Source organism: Akebia trifoliata, chromosome 11, assembly GCF_017979445.1.
Source record: "Akebia trifoliata isolate Shusen 1 chromosome 11, ASM1797944v1, whole genome shotgun sequence".
NCBI classification, from domain to species: Eukaryota; Viridiplantae; Streptophyta; class Magnoliopsida; order Ranunculales; family Lardizabalaceae; genus Akebia; species Akebia trifoliata.
The window spans coordinates 299,359-322,570 of record NC_141385.1 but is presented as its reverse complement, the minus strand read 5'-3'; the positions used below and the strand labels follow the sequence as shown (position 1 = coordinate 322,570).

The window sequence follows — 23,212 nt, the reverse complement described above, 5'->3', positions numbered from 1 at the left end:
ATCAAAGGTCCACAATCTCTCCCAACTCTCAAGTCCCAACTAATAAAGCAAAGCAATTTGGATTTTGAATAGGAGCTGTAGACCGAAGAGAGAATGCTCTGAGCTTCAAAAAGGATTCAAGAAATGAGTATCTCTATACTCAGGTCTCAATTCTACTTTCCTATGCAGTCTAATCTCACCATCCCAATAGGTAAAAATCCTCATCTCCTCTTTCCCATTAAAATCACTTCATATTCAAAACACCCTTCAAATTCATTCCCAACAAGAGCTAGAACCCACTCTAAACAAAGTGTTCAAAGAAACAAGTCCCTTATCTTAAAACCCACACCCAATACCCAAACACCTTCGAAACAAGAGTTTAAACAAGTTTCCTCTAATGGGTTTTCAAGGTTTGTGATCTTTGGTGCAGTGTCTATAGGGTTTGCCATGTTTCTTGCAGGGATGGATGACCAAAAGGCCTTGGCATTAGGTCCTGAAGGGCCTTTGATGGAGGAGTTTTGGGACAACATGAGGAGATATGGATTGTACTTCCTTACAGTTAGTACAGGTGTTATTTACGCCATATTTCAGCCAATCTTGGAGCTTTTGAAGAATCCTATCTCAGCAATTCTCATAATAACCATCTTTGTTGGCTCTATATACATTGGGTCTCAAGTGCTTTCAGCCATGGTTGGTGTATCTGAGTTTGCTTATGAGTATGGATACTAAATAAAGAGGTATCTTTCTTTCTGTATGTTGTTTTATGAGCATAGATATAGATGTGTGCACAATCAAAGATTAATACATTCCCTTCTATGTTTTTGTGTTTCTTCTCAATTTTGTGAGTCACAAAATTACCTACAAGTATGTAATTTTAACTCAATATCTCCATTATGTGCCATGTGGGATCATGGTCGTCTCGTCCATGAACGATACTGAGTCATCTCAGACGAGTTTTCCCATTCGTTTGAGTCGTCTCGCTCAACAATGACAAAAATAGACCGTGGTTTTAAATCTCATCCGATACGTTTGACTTGTCTATCTTGGTGGACGATACCGAGACATATCTGACAAGTCTTCCTGTTCTCGGACAAGATTTAAAACCATGTGTGGTATACTCTTTCTAGGCTAGCTCAATGACTTGGGTTTGGTAACAATTCATCATGGGCATGGTAACAATTCATGAACACTCTCTTCTAGATAATATCATGAGAAAAAGGTTGAATTTAACAGCAAAAAATCACCTCTCAGACTTGTTTTGTGTGTAGGGCTACCACTAAGTTCTTGACCTGAAGACTATCGAATCGCATGTTAGTACACATAAAAGCCAATATCAATATTAGGAAGTTGTTTTTTGATATTTTGTGGAGGTGATCAAAGTTTGGCATCTTAAGTTTGATGTAGTCATTCCACGGGTGGTAGTTACTAGGGTGTAAACTACTGTTTTTCATCTACCTCTAAGGGAAGCCAAGAAATGTGTAACACTTGATAGCGGTATGTCCGAGTTAACCCTTGGCACTTGCCCCATCAACGTCCATCTCCTTAAACTCCTGGTACACATTGAGATTTTAGACTGTGGTTTATGAGAGGTTGGGGTTGATTTAAGATTGTTCTATTCACAATGTGCCTCACTGCATTGACGCTTGAGAGAATATAAAATGCAATGTACAATCACACACACAACAGAATCAAGAAGAGAGATTCATTGCAGTTTGATCCCATTGGAGCTCTTCTCCCACCATTATGATTTCACAATGGAGTTTCCAATGTTCCTTAGAAGAAATGACGAGGTGTGTCCCAATACTACAGCTAAGAACTTGTAATGCAGTGTGTTGGCCAAAGCCCTTGAATAGGTAAACCTGTTTTTAATGAGATCAGTAACTTGGTGCTGGTGAGATATTGGCCAAAGCTTGTTCATGTGTAATCCGTGGAAAGTAAATGGTTTATCAACACAGATGAAAACCTCACACCCAAGACCCATCGATATGACACAAGGTTTTTCTTGCCCACAATGTTCTCCAAGCAACACCTATTTTTTTTTTTTTTTTTTGATAATATAAATTTTAATATTGAAGACAAGGAGAAGAGGGGATTGAGATAGCCCCCAAACAACAGAACAAGAAAAACTAACAAGGAAAAAAAAGAAAGAAGAAAAAAAACACACGCCCGACGGGAGGCTACGAGTCACAAAAGGTTTTCCTATTAAAAATAAAATCTTGGAAGCACACTCCTGCAAAGTTTTTACTCATCTTTGATCAAAAGAAAAGAAATCCCAAAATCTCTAAAATTTCCATGTGAGATGAGCTCTCCTTGCTATGGAAATACCTGTTGTTGCACTCTCTCCAGAGACCCCAAACAATGGAAGAAGGAAGGGTAGACTAAAAATACATCTTTTTATAAAAGAAGATATTGAAACTCCAACCCTCTAAAAACACAAAGAAAGATTGAGAAAAAATCCAATCCACCTGTAAACAAGATAAGAAGAACATTCAAATAACACAAGAGAAGGAACAATGAATAAGAATGTGGTTGGCGGGCTCCCCACCCTCGAACAAAGAAATAAAAAATTTAGGGTAATCCACCCCGACACATCAAATTATCTAAGGTGATGATTCTACTCAAAGAGGCATGCCATAAAAAGAAAGACACCTTAGAAGGAACAAAAGCGAACCAAATAATAGATGGAGAGAAGATTACTCACACGATAGAAGTAAGTAACAATACAAAGACTTGACAGAGAACTTTTTATCCTTAGCCTTGAACCATTCCCTTCTGTGTTGCTCATTCTCTCTTAATTGGATCTAATTAAGGAGATCAAGAAAAGTTATAACCTCCGTCAATTCTCAATCATTGAAATTCCTCATGAATCCCAGATCCCAAGAATTTGTGTTGTCTTTCCTAATCAGACACTGTTTTACTGCGTTGTTTTATTTTCAAAGAATAAGCATATAAGGATGGAAATTGAGTAGACAGAAATGGAGTTCCGCACCAAAAGTTCTCCTAAAATCTAACCTTCTCCCTTAACTCAATTTTGAATCTAATCTCCCTATCAAACTTATCAACACTCTTCAGTATACCTCTTCACATACTACACCAGTAAGTTCCTCTAGCATCGTTACTATACCAATCAAACCTCTTCTCTCCATATTTAACATGAACCACCCCTCTCCACAAGTTGTTTCTTTCTTTCCCGAATCTCCAAAGTCACTTGTTCATGAGAGCTTTATTTGTTAATCTTAGCCCTTTAATCCTCAAGCCTCCATTCTTCTTTGGAGTGCAAACCATCTTCCACTTCATCAAATGATATTTTCTGCCACCATTATTATCATTCCACAGAAAATTCTTCATGAGTCTTTCTATCTTAACTTCTACTAATTTAGGCAATGAGAACAGGGGTATGAAGTAAATCAAAATATTCATTAAAGTATTTTTAATCAACGTAATCTTACCCCATTTAGATAGATATTTTGCCTTCTAAGTACTCAATTTTCCATCTTCTCGATAACTCCCTCCCAGATGTTTTTATTACAATACGGAGCCCCTAAAGGTAAACCTAAATAGGACGATCCAAGAACACTAAGGTATCATAAATTGCTTGAAATTGCAACATAATAAAACCCGAAGAACTCTTACTTGTTCTCTAGAACGATCCAAGAACACTAAGGTGCCATATGCGAATTGCAGGTGTGAAATTAAGGGGCCCACAATGTTCACTCTAAAACCGAATGACTTCCCTATCTCAACTTCCTTTTTGAACAATTTTCCCAAGGCCTCCATCACTATAAGAAATAAAAATGGGGATAACGGATCACCCCGTCTCAATCCCCTGGAGCTCCTAATGTACCTTACTAGACCACCATTGACTAAGATAGAAAAAGAAATCAAAGCTACAACTTCACAACCCACCTAATCCACTTAGAACTAAATCCCATCGTACACAACATATACTCCAAAAAATTCCAACTTATGTGATCATAAGTTTTTTGCACATCGATTTTTCCTAGTAGCCCCACATTCTTATCTTTAATCTTAGAATCTAGACATTCATTAGTCATTAAAACACGATCTAAAATTTATCTTCCCCTAAGGAATGCACATTGTTCAAGGCCAATTAATTTCTTCAAAACTTCTTTCAATTTGTTTGCTAACACCTTAGAGATTATCTTGTACATCAATCCCATTAAACTAATAAGTCTAAAATCACTCAAGTCAATCACCCCCCACTCTTTTGGGAATCAAAGCCACAAAGGTACTATTAAGGGCATAATCCAAGCAATCCTTTTCTCAAAACTCCGAAACTATCTTCATGAAATCTTCAACTATAATTTTCCAACAGTGTTTGAAGAATTCCATTGTAAAACCATCTGGTCCTAACACTTTGTTCTCACCCATGGATGCAATAACTAATTTCACTCCGTCTTCCCCAATCTGTCTTTCCAACCACATCATTTCTTCATGAGTTAAAGTGTTGAAGTCAAGATTGTCGGGACGAAGTCTCTTATCCTCTCCAAGCATCATCTTTGGTCTCTGCAACTTCGATCACAATGCTTTTGTAAAACAGAAAGCAATGGAAAACAAGATGTCTTATAGTGTATTAAGCGGCCACTAGTGAAGGTTTTACAAAGTGGGCATCTGCATCCTCTTTAACCTATTGGGTTGCAGTTAAGACAATTATATCAACTCTGGTAACATCCACCAAATGAGTTTACAATATAAACTTCTTTCACAGGGATGAATTCTACATCAATAAGATGCAATTCTAGATAGAGTTGTATGGAAAAGGATGTGAAAAAATCGAAATAGAAAAGAGAGATAATCACACAAAACACAAAGATTTATGTGATTCGGCATTGAGCCTACGTCCATGGAATAGAATAAGAACAATTACTATTTTCTCACATGTTTTACAGTCTTAGAGATCTCTATTTATAAAATTGGGAGTTACTAAAAACATGTAAATCTATCCCAAATAAGAAACCCTCGCAGTTCTATGTTGTGCAACAGAATGACGACAAGCAAGACCACACCATATTCTCTGCACACTTAGTACAAAATCCACATTTCATTATTAAATGTGATAGAATTATGAAAATGATGTAATAGGTAACCAATGACCATTGAACTCTTTCAGTACTAAATGTGTATATCTTCTTAAAGCAAAATTTACTATTTTTAACTTAATTTGGTCAGTTTGTAAAACCCAAGGGATCATCAACAATTTATTTATGACCAACCACTGTTAAATAAAGAAAAATAAAAGTCCACAAATTCATTTTTACCTCCAATCATGAAGTTCTTCAATATAATTTTAATGACCTCCAAGCTAGTAATCCGAATCTTTTTTTGTTATTTTCATTCTTCATCAAAATTTAAACACTATCATGGATTTGGCTTGGGTCGGGTTGGGATTGATCTGGATCCAATCTGATGAGGATCGGATATGATCCAGAAATTATGGTAATTATCGGATCGGGTCCTCATCAGAACAAGGATTTATCGCATCACAATATTAAGATCCAAATCCAATACAAAGGCACTAGGATCATATCTCGGGATTGGATTAAGTCCAATTGGACGTATAAATATAAACATATAGTTATATAATGAATATCTAAATAAAAATAATTAATAAAATTCATATATTTTCTTATACATTTCGCATCAAAACAAGGTTAATCCGATCCATTAGGTTATCAAATCGGTTCTTATCAGCTAGAATCTAACCGAAACCCAAATCCTCGATCCAGATCCTAAGTTATTATTCCGGGTCTCGGGTCTTATCTGATCCATTACAGTCCGAGTATTTTGTAAGCTAAATATATGACACGTGACACTCAAAGAGATTGGGTGTGAGTTTGGAATCCAGCACCTAAGAGTACTTGATCTAGACCCTTGAACATTTCAGCGCGTCCGCCTTGCGCGTCGTCGTCATGTTTAAGACTCTGAGATTCTTAACCTCTCCTTAAACCCTAGTTCTCTCTGCGTAACAAGAGAGAAAGAGATGTCTCAAATCGCTCGATCTCGTAGTCTTCTGTTCGTGCTCTCGAAGAATTGCAGATCATTTAATTCAAGTGTTTCTGCAAATCCCTCAAAGGAACCTTTGATTTCGTCTTCATCTCTTCTCAACGATCAACCTCTCCCATCTTCTACTGCTCCTCCTCCATCTCCACCTCCCAATATCTCTGAGAAGAAATCATGGAGTTTTCTCAAATTTGGAATCTTCGGAGCTCTTACGGGAGCTGCTGCGACTGCTGCTTATACCTCTTATGGTCAGTTTCTTCTCATTTTTCACTTTGATTTGATCTCTTGTTGGGTTTCTAGATTTCTTGAAAAAAAAATCCCATTTTTTTTTATAATTGTGTGTTGTTCTTGGAACATCAGCGATCAGTAAATATTACCTTGCAATGCAAAATTCCAAGAACCTAATTGTCTAGGTTTTATCTTGAAATGAACCCAAAATTAGAAAATTCTCACATCCGGAGAACAAGTAGAAGAACTTGATCTTGTCTTTGAATTGGTTGTTGTGAGCTTCAGGGGGTTTGAAACGTTTTTGGGTTGGTTTGGTGGGATAATTGTTAGGTGTCTTTGTCTTTGGTTCGAAATGACGTCCACGCTTTTACTCAAAGATGTGTTATTTGTTGTAAGTGTTTAGATCACATGGATTCATCATCATGGAAGCCTCATCCGAAAGATTTGGTGGACGGTTGTTGGTCATATAATTTATTTCTTTTGTAAGGTGTAATATTTATATAATATAAAGAAAGGCGGTGGCATAGTTGACGGGCCTAATACAAATTTTTTTACCAACCTCTCCAATCTATCAATTTCTTCTTCTTTTCCATTGAAAAAAGTATGGATGAATTTATAATCATTGAATGAAAAAGAAGAAATTTGTAAACTTAGAGAAAGGAGGGAAAGGGAGCTTCAATGAAATAGAGATAATACTGGATTTATGTAAAAAAAAATGAAAAGGCCTTTGTTGTTTTTCCTTTATTGATTCATTAAAAAAAAAAATCGGTTCCACGGGATAAACCTGTTTTTAATGAAATCAGGAACCTGAGCAAGAGTGTGTCTATTTCTAAAATGTTATGTGACATTGTTTTCTCAGCATACACCTTGGAAGAAGTGGACGAGAAGACTAAGTCTTTGCGAGCATCTACAAATTATGATGTTGGGGATGATGCATCTGCTCTTGATGTAAGTTTGGCATTTATATTGTGATTCTCAGAAAACAGACATGCCGTAAAGGAGGGGTTGAATTTGTTTTCCTCTTATTTCTTTGGGTATGATATTTTTAAAGTCAAAGCTTAGGTAATCATTCTTAAAATCATGCAGGCACTGTAGTTGAATAAGAAACTTTTAAATGTATATAAGATATAAAATGCTAAAGATGGGGTAGAACTTGAGGAAGTGAATGGCTTTTATCAATTGAACTAGTCTAAAGGGAGGAGATAGTTTACATCATTATTGTGTATGTACCTGAGTAAAATTAGATAGGAGCATTAAGAGAATTTTGAGAAAATATGGATGATTTATTCTTGCAATTCCAAATAGAGAAGATATTATTGGAGGGAACTTAAAGGGGCATGTATTATTGTAGTGAAAGACAGAAGGATATGAAATGGTGCATGGAGGATACGGGTTTGGACAAAGAAATGAGATGGGAGTGACAATCCTTGAGGTTGTCGTGGCATACGATATGATGTTATCAAAAACATACGTAAAAATGAGAAATGAACATGTAGTGACTTTTAAAAGTGGATTATAGATAGATAGACTTTTCTCTTTTAGGAAGAATAAGTATCTGATATGCAAAGATTCGCTGGTTATCCTAATGAATAATTCTACACAAAATAGAAAATAATGATGTCTTTGGAGAAATATTGATTGGGGAATAAAGACAGAACATCTACTTATTTAAAACAAAACAAAACAAAACAAACAAAAAAAACAGAACAATTCAAGGCTGTTGGTGTTCTCTGAGTTGAACTAACTTGTTATCATGAGTGTTTACTTTCTGTAATTCTTCTCTTGAGCAGAAATTCAAGGCTTTGAGTTATACAGCTGCAATGACAGGTGAGTCTCTTCCTTTTCTCTCATTATTCATTATTTTCTATTGTTTATTTTCATGGAGTTAGTAATTGGTCATTGCACATAATGACTCTATGCTTGGGCATATTGTTCCAAGATTCGTTGTTCTACGTCTTGACTTTGACAGTTTAACTACTACACAAGCATGTGTCCTTTTTGTCTCCTCATTTCTTGATTTTCTTTTCACGTTCGTGCTGATTCCTTGAAATCAGCTATTTTTTTCCCTTTTTCGTTTTGTGGCATTTAGCAGGAGGGGTCAACTTGAGGAAGAGGGGATTTAAAGCCTGGATCACAATATTGAGTCCTTGATCTCATAGCTGTGGTTGAATGTCAATTTTTTTTTTTTTTAACTTCTTTTCTTTCAGAATTATTGTGATTTTTTTATCTTTACCTTCTCAACGTCAGCTAAGGATGGATTTAGCCTTCTAATCCTGACCATTTTGTGCCTACATTGTCATCTACTCTCACAGAGTCGTTAAATTTAAAACTTCTATTATTTTGTTTAATAGATCTTTTTTCGTTGATATTTCAGTGCCTGCTAAAAGCGTTGAACTTTACCTGGATCTCAGAAGGTCAATCGAAGAACATGTTCGGGTGTGTATTATATTCTGATATTTTTTCTGTATTGAGAAGTTGTTCCTTATCTCTTTTTTTGCATGGTTTTAGGAGTTTACAGAACCATCTGCCGAAAAGCTTCTTCCAGATTTGCATCCTCAGGAGCAGCACGTTTTTACGCTTGTTCTGGATCTAAATGAGACTTTAATACACTCTGATTGGAAAGTAAGCTTTACTTTTTGGAATATATATATTCTTGTTCTGCATTGTTTACAGTTTTCACCCTTTCCATAGTAACCATGGTCAGGATTCATCGTCAATTAGCATCTTTTGGTGTTGAATTTATTTTCTAATCATGAATTCTCCCCCTATGCGTTCACGTCTTTTTATAATAATGATGGTATTCTTTTGTTTTACAAAGCGTGAAAGAGGTTGGAGAACCTTCAAAAGACCAGGAGTTGATGCCTTCTTGGAACACCTCGCCCAATTTTATGAAATCGTCGTCTATTCTGACCAACTGAGTATGGTAATTTGATTTACTGCTCCCCATAAAGTTTTGCCTTTCCCAAATTATATTTGCAATTATATGGAACGTTTTTGTGTGTGTCTGGGTGTGGTGTAGTATGTTGATCCCATCATGGAAAGGCTTGATGGGAAGGGATGTATACGATATAGATTATCAAGGTCTGCAACAAGATATCAGGATGGAAAGCATTACAGGGTAAGAGTTGAGAACCTTCTTTGTTCCTTTCTATTACCTCATGATTTGATGGTTTTTATTCTTCTTTAAGTTTTGTGGTCATTTCACGAGTGCATGCCGTTCTCTCAGACTCGAAGCATTGTCTTAGTTAGGGAAATCAAATCATACTTTGATCAGTATCCCAATACCGTGAATGACTCATGATGCACACTAGATTGGGCACCAAAGCCACGTCAATCCCATATCATACTATCTGCACGCGTGGTTTGTGCTGCTGGTAGATTAGTATGCTGCTCTCTGTCTTGTTTTTTCTGCATAGCCATGATTGAAATCTTAAATGGCATAATCAAAGTGTTGCTCCAACATGAATGGCGGTAATCCTCCTTTTGAGATGATCGATCGCTTGTTATATACCCCACCATACTCACTATCACCTCCATGACCACCACTATCATGATCAACATCTCTACTCTCAACCTTCAAGCTTCTCATAAACCTATCAAACAACTCAATATCGGCAACAAGTGAATTGTCCCTCCTACTACTCCTTAAATGAACTTCTTTAAATTTCCCTACAATCCAGTGATCAACATCGATTGCCATATCTGAAGCCAGCCTTTTGTTAGTCCTTGGTAGATCCCCCAACTGGTCTTCTTTGATCTGTATCTCCAAAAAACTTTATAACGTCTTATATGTGGTTAGATTGATCATATCGAAATATCCCTCCAATTCGTATTGTCTTGTATAATGTGCTTCACTTTCAGGCTCAAGTTGAAGTGTGCATATATGATGTTGTCTAGCTTCCTTGTTTCAAGACTTTTTGAATGCCTTGTGTTGTTAGGGTGAACAGATTCCAGTTTCTTTCACATCCATTTGAGTAGGTAGTGGATGATTTTACCCTCGATGGCAAATTTCCTCCAGTTTGGAAAATCTACACCATATATAAACCACGACTCAGCTACATTTAAAATAGAAGGTAATTGTTATATGCATATGATGGAAAAATAAAATAATAACTAATTAGCTGTTGAGAGTAACATGTACCTTGTGCTAATTTTTTATGTTCTTTCCCAGCCAATAATCCATCACAGAATTCACATGTCACTTTGTGGTAGATCTTCCTCTTCATTGCATATGAGGCGAAATTAGTGTTAACTTATTCTGTTCAGTTAATATCTTGGTACATTATTGTAGTGTACTAATATGTTCATGTTAATGAGACATACCTTGTTACACGTACTGTTAGCTCCTTCATAAGTAATATGTATTTCATGTCTAGTATAATATACAGATATACAACTGATATATTCGTAACATTGAAGGGAAAATGAAAAGGAGAATAAATGATATACACAAAGGAATAGGATTTGTAATTACATTCATGTGAAAGCCAATATTAGGAGAGTGATTAGTCTTGGTTCCAAAGGGAGAGAGTACGATACAAATCCTGTTAGTGTAGTATTCCAGCATAGAGTTTTTATCTTAACAACTCCTGACGTGTCTACACTAATAAATATCATGCCATGGAGTATTCTTTTTTGTGTATTTTTCTTTGTAAAAAGATATTTATAAAAAAAAAATTTATTCCTGGCTGGCAGGACTTGTCGAAGCTGAACAGAGATCCTTCAAGGATTCTCTATGTGAGTGGACATGCACTAGAATCTTGCCTTCAACCAGAGAATTCTGTTCCAATTAAGCCTTGGAAGCTTGAGGCAGATGACACAGCACTTTTAGATCTTATTCCATTTCTCGAGTGTATGCCTTCTTGTGCCTCCCTCAGAATGCTCTGTGTGTATTTAATGAATTCTCATGAGTTAATTTATCTATTAATGCAAAGACTCACTAGTCTGACATGGTTTAATGACAGATGTGGCCCGTCATAGACCAGCTGATATAAGACCTGTACTAGCATCCTATCAAGGCCGCGATATTGCATCTGAATTCATTGAACGTTCCAAGGAACATCAGAGGTATAATAGCTTTTTAATTCTATATGCTTCACATGTTCAGTTAAAAGGTGGGCATTTACCGCCTTAGTGATCATCAAAATGTCTGTTATTAGTTTAAGAACATAGTAACCAAGTTTGGATTCTGCAAGTATTCGGTGCGAGGTCTGTTTGTTTTAAACCTAGCTTGTTCTAGACATTTGAAGGTTGAAGGCTGGGTAGGGGCAATTAATCAGCAAATCACTGATTGATTTGTCAATTCACCAATTTATCGGCTGGTCCCTGATGTGGAGAATTTTTTCACAATTTTTAAAATTTTGTGACTGGTCATGAGAAGCTTCAAAACTAGATGTTGATGTCCTGCTTTCAACAGACATCTGCATACTAGTCAACAGAAGTCCACTTGGATGTTTAGGTCATTTGTTTGGCTCAATGTTCAGACTCTGCCCCAAAACTTCAATAAAAGATGGACAGCTATCCTTCACGAACTTCAGATATAACTAGAGTCATACCATCAATCGAACAGCATGTAGGCAACCTGGATATTTATTAAAATGGGTTTTTGATGATGCAGGCGAATGCAAGAACAGAAGCAGCATGGCCGATTCTGGCGACATTGAGGCAATGGGGAGAGACTTGTTGGGGAGGGAGAAAAGTGGCTAAAAGTTCCCTAAGAAGATTTCAATTTTGATCCATAGAAAGGCATTTCTTGTATGGATAGCAGCATTTCTTTAGCTCAAGTCATCCCATGTTCAGCCGAGGATCTCTTGGATTATGGGCTGTTTTGTTTGTTTGTCTTCTGGCCTTCTTTACAGAAGCTTGTTTCTATTCGAGTATCACAGAATGAATTTTGATGGTGTAATGCGTAGGCTAGTTTGATTCCTCATTTTAGCAATGTTGTGAAATTGGGATTAAAGACCCGTTCTATTGGTTCTTTGATAAAACTTGCTATCTTAGAACAACTAATTTTGTATTCTTTCATTGTTAACTGTAAGAATCGATCTGCTAAGGAGAAAATATTTATACTAATGTTAAACGATAAATTCTCAAATAAAAGTTACACTAGGTCGCTAATGGGTGATTGTAAAGATACTGATTACTTGATGGAAGTCCACATTTTATAATTCGAAAGAGTAATACATGTTCCAAGAGAGAACAAGTGATAGGCAGATAAAGTAATTTAATTATTTAATACATAATTTATATTACAATTTCACGAAACATAATAAGTTAGTGGTCTGAGAAGTCATAGGAAAGATCAAATAGGAAGGTATGGATTTCAAGATTGATTCATTTCGTTCTCACGTGATTCACTCAATATGTTTTATCTCTCACAATATGTTTTCATTAAGTTAAAAAGATCATTTCGGAATCTTATATTCTTATGTTGCTTGCCTAGTGTTCTTATAATGCCACTTGAGGTTGACAGTGGTGGGCATCTGTTAAACGTAAAGAAACCTTGGCTTACTACAACAATCAATAACCCCACTAACTATTCATGATGATGATACTATAAGTCAGCATAGCTTCTCTTCAACCAAATATGCGTAATATAATTCCAAACGACAAAACGCCACAATCCAATGGACCATAATCTATATTATTATTATTATATTTTGATGATGACAAAACAGAAAAAAAAAAGGGTTCTACCATATACCACCACCAGCATATATGATGTGTGTAGAGTACACAACACAGTGCTTTACAAACAAGTAACAGATGAAACACTAAGTGGGTAATTAAAGCTATTAGCATATTGGAAGGAGATGGTTTGGCCTGGACCAAGTGCTTCACCATTGTTCACTAAGCAGTCATCATAAAAAACCCTCCTGAAAATGTTTGGGTTAATCATCCGAGCCGAACTGAACCATCCACAGCTGACGTGAATGTTGGCAATGGAGCGACCAGAGACACATACATTCAGGACTTGTACTGTGTAAGTCGGGATACCGTTGGGGAGAGGTGTAGTTGGTCCCTGGTATATAGCAATGTCGTCCCTCGAGCACACTTCCCCACTCCTATTCAATGCTTCCTCTTCTTCACAATTCAAACATACATATAAAAAAAACATTGAAAAAGGAGGAAGAATTAATTCTTGGCAGAGATATTCAAGTAAAAGTTTCTAAAAGAGCCAGAGAAAGACCAAAAATAGCAATGATGGCCATTGAAAGCAGATATAAAATCTCTTTCGATAACAAAATCCAACTTTTGACATAATGGAATAATATTGGGATTCATTTAGCCGACAACAAATATTTGGGACAAGTATATGTTGTTGTTCTTGTAATGTTGCAATGTATTATGCAATTTTTGTTTGATAAAAAATAGTTAAATTATGATGCACAATAATCATATATTGTTAAATTTAACAACCTAGGCCCAAAGAATTTTAACTTTTTCACAATAATGGATTTTATATTTAAAAAAAACATTTTGAAGAGAAGAAGTGGTGCAAGTCACAAGCTCTAACTACAAAATGTAGTTAGGAAACACAAGCCACAGAAGATATCACTAGAGATAAACACCTCAAACATATCAGATACTTATCAATCTTCAAAATCATGGGTTTTGCATAAATTATCCCAAAAAGAATTCCTTATTTATTATTTAACAATAATAAAAACAAGGGTTTTTTTTTATATCATAAACCAATGGCATTTTTCGTTAATATATCAGTATCTCAAAAAATTATTAATAAAATTCTATTGCACTAAAAGAACAAAATAATAATAATAAGAAAACATATTATATGATACTTATTAAGGCCATTAATGAAAATAATAGCAAAATCAGGTACGTAAGGAATTTTGTAAAATAAGAAGAAAAAAAATGGGTTGTCAAGTAATTTAAATAAAAAAAACACATAAATATCGTATTAATTTCCACTAATATATATTAATTCTACTTCAATTTTTCTTAAGTCTTACCTACTGATTTGAGGAGCTTACGAACTCCAACCGTGAGATTTGCATCGAGAGTGTGTGATCGTTGGATACCATCGCCCCTAATCAACGGCTCTGATGCATTATGAAGCACTGTACAGCAACACAATACAATGTTTAATTCAGAGAGTGTAACACTGAACAGTTAGCAAAATGTTCTCAGAAATGTAACATAAATAAATAAGAGAATTTCTATTGGCACACTAATGTTTATTTATAACACACCAATCTCTTTCAAATCAAATCGTCGACAGAAATGTAACTGTTCTTTAATTTTTTTTGTATTATGACACCTCATTTTTTTCCTTCAAAATCATGGAACCCATTTTTCTCCACCGAGGTATCTCCTTAGAAAAAAGAAGGATAGAGAGAGATTGTAAACTCTTTTAAGGGTTTGTTCTCTTAGGTTTTTTTTTTTTTTTCTAAAAAAATTACTAGAAGATAATGTTCTTCTAATCTTATTTGGTGTATAATATATAATTATAAGTAGAAGTTAGTTTGCCAATAGAAATTCTCAGTAAATAATGGTCTGATCTAATAATTCTTTAAACGATCCGATAAACTAATCTTCATCACTACAGGTTTCGTATAATTCCTATCAGATAATAAAATTAACAAAAAATGATCTTAGCCGTTGATCATTTGATCACTTAATCGAAAACAAGTCTTTTTTCATTTTTGCCAAGAAACGATTAATAAAAGAAGGAGCCAAGAAGTTGAAGAGAGAGCCTTACCGAAGAACAAAACAAGCAGAAAACCGAAACTCAAAGCAACCGAAACGATACGACAATCCATTCTTCGACAAACACTTTTCATCGCAAATCTGTAAATCGAATCGAATTTATAATATATAAATAATAAAAAATGAGAATCCAAAACAAAATGCATCAAAAAGATCAATTGGACATAAAACATGAAATTTCAAGAGAAAAAAAAATCGTCTATTTTTTTTTAAATATTGAAATACGAGATCTAAACCATGAAAATGAATGAGTTTCTGACACACGTCGGGAAGTAAGATACCGGCGAAGAATAAGTGTGGATTCCGGTGTGTAATAGATTACGCGGGAAGTCAGAGTTGCGAAGTGCGGAGCAAATCTAGTTTCGAAGCGACGTGAATCTATGAGGGATCCAGCTTGAATTTATATACGAAATATCATTGACTTGCTTTGAAAAGGGACGCGATTTTTTGTAAAATTACAGAAAGGCCACTGACGTCGAAGACTCTTAGCAATCAATATGGGTTTTTATGGATTACTACTCTACATACAAACATTTAATATCACATCTTTAACCATGAATCGTTGGATGCTCTTCGAGATTTTTGTTCAATGATGCACTCTGTGTTCACAGATCTCGGAGAACATTAACGTTTAATTATTGTTAGAGATAAAAGATACTTCATATTATAAATTGCTAAATTGCAAGGTAACCATAGATGCTTTTCATTGAGATAAGAGTGAAAAAACATCTATGGTTCCATACATTTTCATGTCAAGAAGTACAACATGAGATTCTAACTTGAGGTCACTCCAACACGATTCTTTTATGTTTCAACACAAGTGTTAGGCTGTAATAGTCAATATACAACATATTTAGAATATATTAATTAAATCATTCTATATTAGAAAATATTAATAAGGTAGGTATTTTATATTTAGAATAATTTATAATAGTAAGTATTGATATATAAAATAAATTTTATTAATAATTCTTGGATGGCAATTATAAAAATTGTCATAGGATATTTAAAGATATTACATAAATCAAGACATAAATGTAATATAAAATGGATTGGATTTTATCCAAAATTCAAGTGATCCGAAATTTAAATTTAGTGGGTTTGGGTCCTTAGAGTAGATGTGAAGTTCTAAACAAAAAAAATGGTTCATATATGGTTTGATTTCCCACGATCCGATTCAGATTCAGGTCAGAGACGCATCCATGCATATATTACCTAGGTCTGAATTATATATTGCTTTGAAAATAATATTTTTGGGTTTTCAAAATACTCTTTTTGAGTGCTTTAATATAACATAGATTTTTATAAAATAAAATGATTGTAACGGTAAAATAGAATTGTATTGCAATTAACAAACTAGTTTAAGAAAAAAAATGTTGAACTACCCCACCTAAATCAAGCAATTCAATCAGGTCAGGCTTTTAATAAGTGAAATCAAAATGATTCAACTGGGGTTTGATTAGTAAGGTCCAAGCTAAATGAATAAAGAAGGAATTGAATGATCTGAATTGCATATATAGTTTTGGAAGTAGGTTTATACAATATTGGCAACCCAAAGAATCAAGGAATTGAATGATTTGAAATGTTTTTATTTTTCTAATTCAATTCTTGAGAATTGGGATCGAGGGTATCTGTGATTTTTGACGATTCTAATTTCATTTCATTTATTTTAGAATCAGAATTAAACTAAATATAATGGTTATGATTCTAGAACTGAACCGAAACCAACCCATTGACACCCCTATTTATGACCACTCGAATTTTTGTGTCGGAACCATTTCTACTCCATTAGCCCATGATAATAGTAAAGAAAAATTTATTTAAGTACCAAATATGAATATTATACCTTTTTGATAAATAAACTGCAGAAATTTGAGGTGCCAGTAATTTCGCCAAATATTTGGTGGTTTTGGTGAAAAAAGTAAATAAAATAAGAAAGTCACACGCTTGCATTAATGTTACAGAACACAATTAAAACTCACACGCTTAAAAGGTGGGGGATTAAAGCTGTCGGTCACATCTCCCTTCTTCACGAGTACTGAAAACATTCCTAAGTCTTCGTCAGTTTGAAAAAACAGAAAATAAATGGCATTTTTACTAGCTGTAGTTGTCATTCGGCGCTGCTTTAGAATTCAAACTCCCATATAACATCGAAAGGTAAGTTTACTAAAATACCCACCATTCTATGCACAGAAATTAAAATAAAATAAAAATTATTTTCGTATAGGTAATTATTTATTATAAGTAAAAAAGGTAAATCTTTAAATTTTTCGCATAGGTAATTATTTATTATAAATAAAAAAGGTAAATCTTTAAATTTATTACTTTATATGATAGAGAACAATATAATTATTAATCAAAAAATATATTTTTATTTTTACGTTTTATATTTTATACCATAGACAACGATATAATAACTATTTTTCTTTCTCTCTCTCTCTCTCTCTTTATATATATATATAGGGAATGTTTAGCACCCTAAGTTTTACCACACACTTTAACAAACGTTTTTTGTCCTACATGGGTTAAAAGTTTTGGAATGGGCTGATTTTTGGTGAGGATGATCTCTATGATTAGAAGATCATCCTCCCCAAAAATCAGCCCATTCCGAAATGTTTAGCCCCATGTTTACACGTTGAAAAATCGTGGACCGTCCATTTTTTGTAAATCATTTTTGATGGGGTTAGAAGTTTTGGAATGAGCTGATTTTTGGTGAGGATGATCTCCTCACCATAGAGATCATCCTCACCAAAAATCAGCCCATTCCAAAACTTCTAACCCATGTAGGACAAAACGCGTTTGTTAAAGTGTGTGGTAAAACTTAGGGTGCCGAACGGGACCCATATATATATATATATATATATATATATAATATATATATATATATATATATAGGGTCAGGTTCAAAGGACAACCATTTCTACACACATATAGACAACGTGTTTTGTCTTATATGGGCAAAAATATTTGGAATGGACTGATTTTTTGTGAGGATGATCTCTGTGATGAGGAGATCATCCTTGCCAAAAATCAGCTCATTATAAAACTTCTAGACCGTCCAATTTTTGTTGAAAAATTATAGACCGTCCAATTTTTGTAAATCAATTTTGATGGGGTTACAAGTTTTGGAATGGGATGATTTTTTGCCAGGATGATCCCCTCATCACAGAGATCATCTTCACAAAAAGGACAACCATTTCTACACACATATAGACAACGTGTTTTGTCTTATATGGGCAAAAATGTTTGGAATGGACTGATTTTTTGTGAGGATGATCTCTGTGGTGAGGAGATCATCCTTGCCAAAAATCAGCTCATTATGAAACTTCTAGACTGTCCAATTTTTATTGAAAAATTATAGACCGTCCAATTTTTGTAAATCAATTTTGATGGGGTTACAAGTTTTGGAATGGGATGATTTTTTGCCAGGATGATCCCCTCATCACAGAGATCATCCTCACAAAAAATCAGCCCATTCCAAACATTTTTGCCCATATAAGACAAACACGTTGTCTATATGTGTGTCGCAATGTGTGTTGCAGGAACCCGACCCTATATATATATATATATAGGTAAATCTTAAATTTATTACTTTATATAATAGACAACAATATAATTATTAATCAAAAAATATATTTTTATTTTTACGTTTTATATTTTATACCATAGACAACGATATAATAACTATTTTTCTTTCTATATATATATAAAGGTAAATCTTTAAATTTATTACTTTATATAATAGACAATAATATAATTATTAATCAAAAAATATATTTTTACTTTTATATTTTATATCATAGACAACGATATAATAACTATTTTCTTTATATATATATATTTGATAACAAAGGATATTCGGACGAGCTTGTGCGCACCAGACTAGTCCCTACACTCTGCACTCAGGCAATACCCCACTACGTGAAGTGGTGCGTGGCCATCAAGATTTTTATGGGTAGTGGGATGCAATAATTATTAAAAAATATAATTTTAAAAATTTAAAAATAAAAATAAAAATTAATGAAATCAATCCCAATGAAAATCCAAGAATTTTGGATTTGCCCCAGTCTTGATTCTAACGTTTTAAAAAAAAAACCTGAACACTAATTTTTAGGTTCGATTTTGATTTTACTGAAACCCAAAAATTTGATTTTGGTGGGCTCAAATGTACACTCTTACCCTAGGGGCACACGTTAAGAAGTATTAATTAATACACCTTTAAAATTTATTTTCCTACCAAAAATACCTTTCAAAATTTTTTTCTAACAAAATATCCTCAAATGCTTATTTCCAAGGTGTAATTAAAGCATCTTAACCTCTGCACTGAGGGCACATGTTAATAAAACCATATTTTTAAAAAGAAAAAGGTTCAGAAATGCCACGTGTGGAGGTGGCCCCATCCCTATAAGTAGTAATCCTATAAAAGTTTTTGCTGCAATGGCACCCGTTTCAAAGATCCTGCAAATTAAACGAATTGATAGACATAAAGAGATAGATTGTGTTGGGAGGTGGAAACTGAATAACTGCAAGACTATCCTACTTAGGTTATGGACCAGCATGCATGCAATATCTTTATTACATTACATGGTATATTGTGGGACATAGCTATAGGTGGTCAAAGGCACCCCTTATCCCCATATACTTCACCCTTGGACTGGTGGAAGGATCACAAGAATTTTTCTTTAGGTTGATCTCTCTCATTATCTTTCTTGATATCCTTATTCAGAATTTGGGAAAATAATCACCATTATGATCAAAAGCCTAATCCACGCATTATAGTTGAGTTTAACACATTAAGTCTACTATATATTTAAGAGTCGTACTCGAATAACCTCAAGATTGTATCTCACATCGTACATCCTAACGTGAAATTGTGTAAGAATTAGATATGCTTTTTTTATTCGTACATTTATAATAATCATCTATAGTTCCTACACACTTTCATGTCAGGATGCGAGATATGATGTACATTCTTGAGGTCACTTCAGCGTTTTTAATTCATTAGTATTTCAATTTTGAATTTGTCTTGGAATATCTTGTTTAAGCCGGTATCAAATCTTCTTTTTATTAAAATATTATCTTGGGATAAAATTTTAAACCTTGATTTGATCTTCTAATTGAATGCGTTAACCAGATTTTGATGCCTAATTTAGATCAAATATATTATATAAATCTATTGATAAAAATAGTTACTGTAGGAAATTTCAATTAAAATTTAGTTTTTCTATTCATCTTAAAGATAATTTCCTGATTTTTCTAAATATGATTTGAAATTTTAAATGTACTCTTATATGCTAGGATCCTTCTACACAAGATCACTTATAATTAAACTTTATTTCTTATTTATTTTTAAAGATTAATATCGTTAAAATAAAAGAGAAATTTTACTGTGACACCAAATTATACTTAAAACACACCAATCCTTTTGAAATTAAGTATGAATTGGTGTTTTAAAAGTAAAAGATGGGGTGCTAATAGCAGCTTCTCAAGTAAAGAATGAAGGTATCAAATGGAAGTGAGAAGGGGTATAATCGACCTTTTAAGAGTGGGAAGAAGAGAGAATAATAATTAAAGAATTAAATGCAGCAAAGACTTTGGAATGTGGGGGTGAGACTGTGGAGAGGAGAATTGGGAAGAAAGAGAAGAATAGCAATTGAGGACTTAGCCGTCAAAACCAGAGATGCCGACTTTCTACAAGCGGCGTTATTTACTAACCTGTCTCCCTCTCTCCCTCCATTAATACTACTTTGGTTTAACAGAGAGATGTGTTATTCTCGATATAGATATCTCCATCAAAATTTTTGATAATAAATTATCTCAAATGACACGTGTCACAATCTTTATCGTCAGAATTCGAAAACTGTGCCATGACCATTTTCCTTTTCGCAATTAAATAACTTTCGCTCCTTTTCTTCCGTTAGTTTTGTAGAGAAAGACATGATAAATTATGGTTCAGACGTTGGACATAGTGTCAAAGTTGGAGCTGCCAATGGATCAGGTCGGGTAGGCCCTACTTAGGAAATGATCCGATGTTAATCAGGCCACAAAATCCTAACCCAAAGCCTGATCCGTTAATGATCTAGTTGGACCAAGTTGGTCCAAATTTAAAAAAATATATATAGCTACTTGGGTTTATTCCCTCTGAGTATGTGTTCAAAACTTACTTACTAGCTCCTGACTTACCCTTTTGCATGTTGAAAAACTTACATGGGATCAAGATAGTGGTGGCAATGTTAACATGATTCACAAACACAACTTGAAAATAATACAAAATTAGTGAGTTCGAGTCAAACCGTGTAATTGAATTTACGTCATAATAATGTCAATACGTCTAACATAATTATTAAATGGGTTGTGTTTAGATTAGGAATGTCAATTTGCTTCATCCGTTTTGACACGTTTACTTATCATGTCATTAACATGTCATTTTATATCATGAAACATGAAGAGTATCTCAAATATCAAAAATTATGTAACAAATTTTAAAATTATCCAATTTTTATTATAATTCTATAGAGTTTTTTCATAATAAGATTTTTTTTTCTTTAAAATTTTATAAAATATAGAAGGTGTTTTAAGATATTATGAAAATAATTAAGAATTTTTTTTTTTTTTTTGCTTGGGAAAGAAATGCTTTCTTTACTAAGTTAATAAAGAAAGTTTCTTGACTTCAGTATCTTGTGCCATCCAAAACCATGATCCGATGTCAAAAGGTTGTAGAGTACAAAATTGTAAGAATTCTAGAAAAAAAAAAATTGGTAGTAAAAATGAAATTTATTTTTTTCACTTAAGATTATAATTTTATTGAACAAGTTACATAGGCCAGTTACCTATTTAATAACTATATCAGGTTTAAGTTTTTGACTAGATTATTAAATAGGCCGGATAGATTTTTAGAATACCCGTAGCTCAACACGAGACAACAAGGCCCATTGCCACCCTTAGATTGGGGTGTACAATGGTAGGACTAGTCCCATTCCAAAGGTACACCTAATATATTCTCTTATATTTATATACATAAATGTAGTAAGACCTATAACCATGCCCTGAAGAACTCTCCTAGTTCAAGAAGGATCGTACTAATAAGGTGGCAGTTTACTAAGTTGGTTAAAGTCTCTGAGTTGATATCATGATTTGGGTTTAAAATCTGCCTTCACAAACTAATTACTAACCACCAGTCTCACTTGCGTAGGTAAAAATAGCTGAGATTCAAAGAACATCGAGGAAGATTATGAAAGCCAATATAGAACATTCTTTCAATAAAATAAAACGTGGCTCTAAACCAGAGTGAGATCGAGAAACAAGTTCTCTTTAACTATCCCAAATATTTAGAATATGGCTTCGTTGTTATTGTTCTATGACTTGACACCAAAATTGGGGTTAATTGAAACAATAATTATTGAGTCGTCATAATCTGACTTACCCACATCATATACTCAATCGACACTCCTGACATGACAGATTTAGGAATAGTAGATCTGCTATATCCTCAGGATAGTAGTTCTATATTCCGAGGAGAATAGATCTACGGTTCTCAAGCCTGTCATGTCAGGGGTGTAGATTGAGTATGTCGTGTGGGTAAGTCAGGTTATCACGATTCATAATTGTTTGCTCCCAATATTGTGGACCTTCATATCAATTAAATTTTCTTGATGTGTTTTTACCATTTGATTTATTATTTTTATTGTTCATGGACCAGTAAGGCCCAAAGAGTAAGCAACAAAAAAACAAGAGTGATCTATTTATTGGGAGATCAAGATCAAGATGAAGATGGTTTCCTACACCATTTGGGTTTTTAAGAGCTGAAGTCCATCATCCATGAACAAAAACCAAGGTGCAAATTTGTTAGGGTGACCCAATATGCATTATCACTCGGCTGCTTGGGCTTTTATCTGTGCTTGGATTTCAGAATTTTTGGGACAAACTTAACCCTGAATGGGATACTTGATAAACAAACGAGCCAATCTTGGATATGGTCTTGAAAAAGTTTAAGGCCCGCTTAAAATACATCATTTTGGGCTGTCACATTTGTCTTTTTTTAGGGCATAAAATGGGTTGGATTTTATCCGAAAATTGAATTTAGCAGTTGGGATCCTTTCGAGTAGATCCGATTTTTTATGATTCCAAGGTTTTATCTAGAAGGTTCGAATATGGATTCAGATCCAAATAAAAAATCCATATAGATATACTCGAATTTGGTTTGGGTCCAACCCATTTTAAGCTCTAGTCTTTTTTATCAATTTCTTATAAAAAG

The 23,212-nt window shown here is 34.0% G+C and overlaps 3 protein-coding genes across 3 annotated transcripts; 2 read left to right on the top strand and 1 right to left on the bottom strand.

Moving 5' to 3' along the window:
- Positions 1 to 9: 9 nt before the first annotated feature.
- LOC147390088 (uncharacterized) lies at positions 10 to 816 on the top strand. The gene has a single exon (XM_086459756.1). It carries the CDS (start codon positions 124 to 126, stop codon positions 706 to 708), a length of 585 nt encoding a protein of 194 aa, XP_086315882.1. The 5' UTR covers positions 10 to 123; the 3' UTR covers positions 709 to 816.
- A 5,108-nt stretch (positions 817 to 5,924) lies between these two features.
- LOC147390087 (mitochondrial import inner membrane translocase subunit TIM50-like) lies at positions 5,925 to 12,166 on the top strand. The gene is made up of 10 exons (XM_086459291.1): positions 5,925 to 6,248; positions 7,088 to 7,176; positions 8,019 to 8,055; positions 8,603 to 8,664; positions 8,737 to 8,850; positions 9,047 to 9,151; positions 9,248 to 9,346; positions 10,924 to 11,080; positions 11,193 to 11,295; positions 11,846 to 12,166. Exons 1-10 carry the CDS (start codon positions 5,981 to 5,983, stop codon positions 11,889 to 11,891), a joined length of 1,080 nt encoding a protein of 359 aa, XP_086315417.1. The 5' UTR covers positions 5,925 to 5,980; the 3' UTR covers positions 11,892 to 12,166.
- A 760-nt stretch (positions 12,167 to 12,926) lies between these two features.
- LOC147390086 (TPD1 protein homolog 1-like) lies at positions 12,927 to 15,320 on the bottom strand. Its single transcript, XM_086417067.1, has 4 exons — positions 15,240 to 15,320; positions 14,951 to 15,039; positions 14,202 to 14,309; positions 12,927 to 13,311 (listed from the first exon to the last, which is right to left on the bottom strand). Exons 2-4 carry the CDS (start codon positions 15,030 to 15,032, stop codon positions 12,977 to 12,979), a joined length of 525 nt encoding a protein of 174 aa, XP_086273193.1. The 5' UTR covers positions 15,033 to 15,039; positions 15,240 to 15,320; the 3' UTR covers positions 12,927 to 12,976.
- Between the last annotated feature and the right edge of the window lie 7,892 nt (positions 15,321 to 23,212).

Bases quoted from the DNA above. Each gene is read 5' to 3' on its own strand.
- LOC147390088 (XM_086459756.1), top strand. From the start codon at position 124: ATGAGTATCTCTATACTCAGGTCTCAATTCTACTTTCCTATGCAGTCT.
- LOC147390087 (XM_086459291.1), top strand. From the start codon at position 5,981: ATGTCTCAAATCGCTCGATCTCGTAGTCTTCTGTTCGTGCTCTCGAAG. The intron at 8,665-8,736 runs GTGTGTATTATA...GCATGGTTTTAG, and splicing joins CAATCGAAGAACATGTTCGG to GAGTTTACAGAACCATCTGC. The intron at 8,851-9,046 runs GTAAGCTTTACT...TGTTTTACAAAG, and splicing joins TAATACACTCTGATTGGAAA to CGTGAAAGAGGTTGGAGAAC.
- LOC147390086 (XM_086417067.1), bottom strand. From the start codon at position 15,032: ATGAAAAGTGTTTGTCGAAGAATGGATTGTCGTATCGTTTCGGTTGCT. The intron at 14,310-14,950 runs GTAAGGCTCTCT...GTTGCTGTACAG, and splicing joins TCTGCTTGTTTTGTTCTTCG to TGCTTCATAATGCATCAGAG. The intron at 13,312-14,201 runs GTAAGACTTAAG...TGAATTGTGAAG, and splicing joins TAAGCTCCTCAAATCAGTAG to AAGAGGAAGCATTGAATAGG.